We start from the raw sequence: 4,877 nt of genomic DNA on the forward strand, positions 1-4,877 counted from the left end.
ACTGATTCACTTTGTTATAAAGCAGAAACTAACACACCATTGTAAAGCAATTATTCTCCAATAAAGATGTAAAAAAAAAAAAAAAAAGTGTAACTGTCAAGATCAAAACCCCACTGGCTGCTTGCTCACCACCCAGGGTGACAAAAGACACGCACGCACAGGCCCTTTAAACTTGGGCCTCAAGCCCAAGTCACCATCAGGCCATGATGAAGTGTATCATGTCTCTGAAATGGAGCTAACTGTTAAATGTACGACCCACCACAGTGATAAAACAGCAAATGGAAGCGGGGCGCAGGGCCTGTGCCTCTGAACGATGGTGGGTGACAAGGGCCCTGGAGTGCGGGGAGAGGGGGGAAGAGCCCAGTGGGAAGATGCTTACACAGTTGCGTTTCTTGCATAGGAAGACTGAGTCTGAGGGACTGCAAAGCTTCTTTTCTAACACTGCCCTCAGCACTAGTCCCCTGAGACTTCCTTAGGTTGTCATGGAAATCAGCCACACCTGGAGAGGCTTCAGGACCCACTGACAGCGGAGGGTCTGGGAACTGTGGCGCCGGCCCATTCGGACAGGTGTCCCCTTGGCTTCCTCCTTCATCTGAAGCTCTGTTTACCTCGACACCGGCACCTGGAAAAGAGGGTGTGCTGGGCCATCATGGTTTTAACAACTCAAGCAGGACAAGAGGGGATCTAGATACATGAGCAATCTCCACATGCCATGGATCTGTTCACTCTGAGAGGACAGCAGGATCGTCCCCTCCTGTGGGCAGTGAGGTGGGACAAGTCACTCGACCTCGCAGAGCCTGACACACTCACCTGCAGGACGCCCTCCTCACCCTCCGCGCTACGGCTGTGGCATTTAAGTAGTAATGTTTCCTTTTCATTTAAACAAGACCAATGGGAAATCTTACGAAAGTCTGTTTTTTAAAAAATAGCCAAAAAACCCTACACATGCTTAAAACATAGTTGACGATGTTTCTAACAGGCGTTGCTAACAGCAGTGCTAACCCGTGTCACAGCCTCACGTTTTCAACGGACTGATTCCAAACGAGAAATCAAAGGCCGAGTCAGAATAGCTGCTGAGAACGATTATGGCAAAGCTGAGCACAGAACCCAGAGCCTGTGCTCATGGCTGACAAACACCCGACGGATGCGAGGCCAAGCTGGCCAGTGGCGACTGCACACGGCTGCCAGGCTCACTCTCCTCTGCCAGCACTGTTGCGAGTAGACCTGTTTATGCTCTAACTGAAACCTATTTCTGTGCCAAAGGAAACTAGAACGAAAGCACTCTGCCCGTGACAGACCGGCAGTTGGCAGCCAAAGAGCCAGGGAGATGTGTGGAGGGGCTTCCAGGAAGGTGCCAGGGCCCCAGCACTGCGATGCCCTGGCCTCGCACAGGGTCAGCATCACTTGGCTCTCATGACGTACCCAGTATGCATCCAGGAAGTTCCCTCTGTGCCCAACCAAATTTAAAATGGGTTTCTGTCACTTGAAATGTGACTCCCAACTAACATAGCTACTTACTGTCATGCCTCTCTGAAAGGAAAAGCAGAATATAAACGGGCACCCCAGACACAAAGCTGAGCGGGGAGACCCACCACCACCCTGACACAACCATCTGTTGTTTTACACAAACAGCCCTTCAGTCTCCTGCTGGGGTCGGGGTCGGAATCCTGCATCTCAGATCCAAGTTAATCGGGTCAGTTCTGCTTTCTGACAGGCTTACTTACGGATCTAGGAGAGTCTCTAAACCTTCCTGTTTACATAACAAAGTCATTTTTTGAGCATCATATTGCACTTTAAAAGAAACCTAAAAGTAAGAAGGCCCAGTAAATAATAAGACTTGATTGTTTCCAAACACAAGCCTGATTATGGATAAACAAATAACGGTGACGACACACACACGGCCAGCACCACTTCCCGGGTGCTTCCCAAGTGCTTTCATTTCACATGGGCCCTCACGACCATCCCGAGATGCAGGTACCATTCATCTTTCCATTTTCTCAAGAGGAGAGTGAGACTGAGATAAATCAAGGATCTTGCTTGAGGCTCCTTGCTGTTAGTGGCAGACCTAGGAGCCGTCCCACTGTAGAGCTCTTGGTCTCGGGCCGAGCCGCACCCGGCGTTTAAGGAGCAGTAACCAGCAAAACGATTTCATGTGCTTGAGCACTGTTTTACAAGAACAGGAATGCGGTTTCTGCTAGTAAATCAGTACATACACATGTTAACGATTTTCAAGCACACACCGACCAGGAAGGGGCATGGAATGGAGTGGGTAATTCACCCTGTACTTCCGATGCACAAATAACACATTAGCTAACATGCAAATGTGATCCAATAATCCTCAGATCACTAGCGGACCATTTCTGGATCCCAGTTAGTAAAATTCTGGCAACCAACCAAAAAGGCAGAATGTTAGGCAGGGCACAATGATGTGTCCATGAAGACCTACAGAAGCCTTAACGGTAACCATGCTGCTCTGTCCTGCTGCAGCAGAAAGCTCCACAAAGTTCCCGTTCTATTCAACATGCGTGGTGCTTGATTCAAGGTTGGCATCAACTAAAAAACAAAACAAAACCAAACCCTCATCTGATTACTAAAAACACTCTGAATGAATTTAAAAGTTCATTACGGTCTTAGACAACACAGGCTTCCTCCAAAATGCACGCTGACCCACGTTCTCCTGTTTGAAGGCAGAAAGTCAGCAGCACACAGAGTAACTGGCGACTTACACTGGGCTTCATCCCACTGGTCCAGTGATGTCAGGGAGCCAGTGGGCTCTGGGGGGGCCTCGGGGCAAGCTGAGATCCCACTGCCGGGCCTGTCCTCCAGCAGGCCTTCCTGTACGGCCGCTGCACCGTCCATGGCCAGGGTGACACGGGCTGGGCTGACAGTCGGGGGCTGCAAGTGAACTGCGAGCGAGCTTGGTTTCTGCCATCAGCAACGGCCGAGAGCTCCTGGGATGGGCCGCACCAGGGCTGCCATTTTCGGAAGATTTAAAGTCTCACAAATGGCCTGAAATCAAACCAAGTAATATCATACCTGACAGGAGAACAAAGAGAAAAAAGGTATTATGAAACTTCGTTTGCCAGACTTGAAGTAACAATTCCAAGACTAACATTTGGTTCCCAATTTGCATCTGTATAATAAACAAATATAGATTTATTCATTCAACAAATAATCCTTGAGCACCTACAACATCCTAGATTTTGAGGATAAAATGCTGAACCAGCCCCACCTGGGCCCATCCCCGCAGGGCGCCTGCACTGGCGCCGGCTAAAGACCGTCCCGCCAGGGTGAGAAGCTCCACAGTCGGCGCTAGAATCGGCAGAGGTGGCCAAGGAGCTGGGGGTGGGCCTTGGGTGACTGACGAGCTGAGTCTGTATTTATTTAAATTTAACTAATTTGTGTGTAAATAGCCACATGTGGCCAGTGGCTTCTGTACTGGACACACAGGCCCAAGAGCTCCCAGGGCTCAAAGGGCAAGCTCCTGCCCCAGGAGACCTGGCATGTCAGTGCCCAGGCCACAGCTCAGATCCAGAGGGCAACGTGGAATACGCGATGGCATGGGACATGGTAAACTGGACACTGTTGGAGAAAAGCACAGGGGGCGAGGACACAGGGAAGTAGCCGTCCCGGGATAGGGGCAGAGACAGCATGTCACAGCAGGTAACTGACACATCCTTCATTTCTCGCAGGATCTGCTATCTTTCAGCCCATCCTGCCAGGATGAATTTAAGGTGGCAAAACTTTGCCCAAAGTCTGGCAACTGGTTATCACGTTTGAAGTGTAATGAGGATACTATCGCGGGTTTCAGGACAAAAATTTACATGACTTTCCTCCCCAGCTTACAAATCCCATATAGACATTTCTGAAGAGCCTAAGCAGGAGCTGACTCTCACTGGACAGGCAGGTGTGCCTGCTTCTCCACAGTCCTGTCACCCTGTCACCCACGCACACACACCCTGGGGCTGGCACAATCTCGCCTACCCCATGGTGAGGCCCAGCGACGGGAACCCAGTAGTGTTTGGCCCACAGCTCCAATCATCCACACATTCCCCTCTGCAACCTGGCGCCCAACAGGCCAGCGATACCACGGATCAATAACAGTGCTGTTACGAATATAAAAAGGCTACGGATACTTTTGTGCGTGTGTGGCCACGCCTCTCAGCTTGCAGGATCTTCGCTCCTGGGCCCCCGGCAGTGAAGGCCCCCGGCAGTGAAGGCGCAGAGTCCTAACCGCTGCACCAGCAGGGGGGCCCCTACGTCTACTATTAAGTGTAGAGCTATAGTTCTAAGGGTCTGTGCTTGCGAGGACCACGGCTAGAAATGTGTAAAAACATGGGTAACTGATGCCAATGCCCTTCTCTCCCTGATTCCAGGCAAATCCCCATGGACCCTTCCATGTCTACCATCAGGCACTGCTCTCAAGTCCCTCCTGGGCCTCAGGTAAAGCACGTGGCCCACTCGCTTCTGCCATCACGATACCCCCTGCATGCATATCACACCGCAGTGTGTGTGTGCCTATCTCTTCCATCACGCTGTAAGATCCTGGATGCAGAAATCACCACTCCAAGTCTGCCCCTACCCCCTGGAACATCCCCTGCGCAGAGCAGTGCTCAGCACAGGCTACTGACTTAAATCTCTGCCTCACCAAGTTCCACCCCTTAACAACCAAGCTAGTGGTTCCAAAACAAAATGATGACAGTATTTGCATCCTTGGTCACCCACGATGCCTTGTCAAATACAGAATAAATCTGTTTCTACTAAATGCATTTGGAGCCGCAGTTCTAGTGAGGGCAAAGAACCTGGGAGGTATAAACTGGGAGAGCTGCATGTGAATGGTCACAGGCAGACAAGCAGTGACAGTGACCAGGAAGAGC

At 50.7% G+C, this 4,877-nt stretch overlaps 1 protein-coding gene across 1 annotated transcript in view; it reads right to left on the reverse strand.

Moving 5' to 3' along the window:
• Positions 1–2,859, reverse strand: part of GOLGA3 (golgin A3) — a 44,159-nt gene extending 41,300 nt beyond the window's left edge. The window contains exons 1-2 of the mRNA XM_007456691.1: positions 2,727–2,859; positions 380–622 (exon numbers count right to left, since the gene is read on the reverse strand). Coding sequence (XP_007456753.1) covers positions 380–622; positions 2,727–2,859 — 376 coding nt within the window. The remainder of the gene's footprint in view (positions 1–379; positions 623–2,726) is intronic.
• Positions 2,860–4,877: the final 2,018 nt, after the last annotated feature.

The sequence above is a fragment of the Lipotes vexillifer genome, unplaced genomic scaffold (genome assembly GCF_000442215.2).
Source record: "Lipotes vexillifer unplaced genomic scaffold, Lipotes_vexillifer_v1.1 scaffold1529, whole genome shotgun sequence".
Taxonomy (NCBI): domain Eukaryota; kingdom Metazoa; phylum Chordata; class Mammalia; order Artiodactyla; family Lipotidae; genus Lipotes; species Lipotes vexillifer.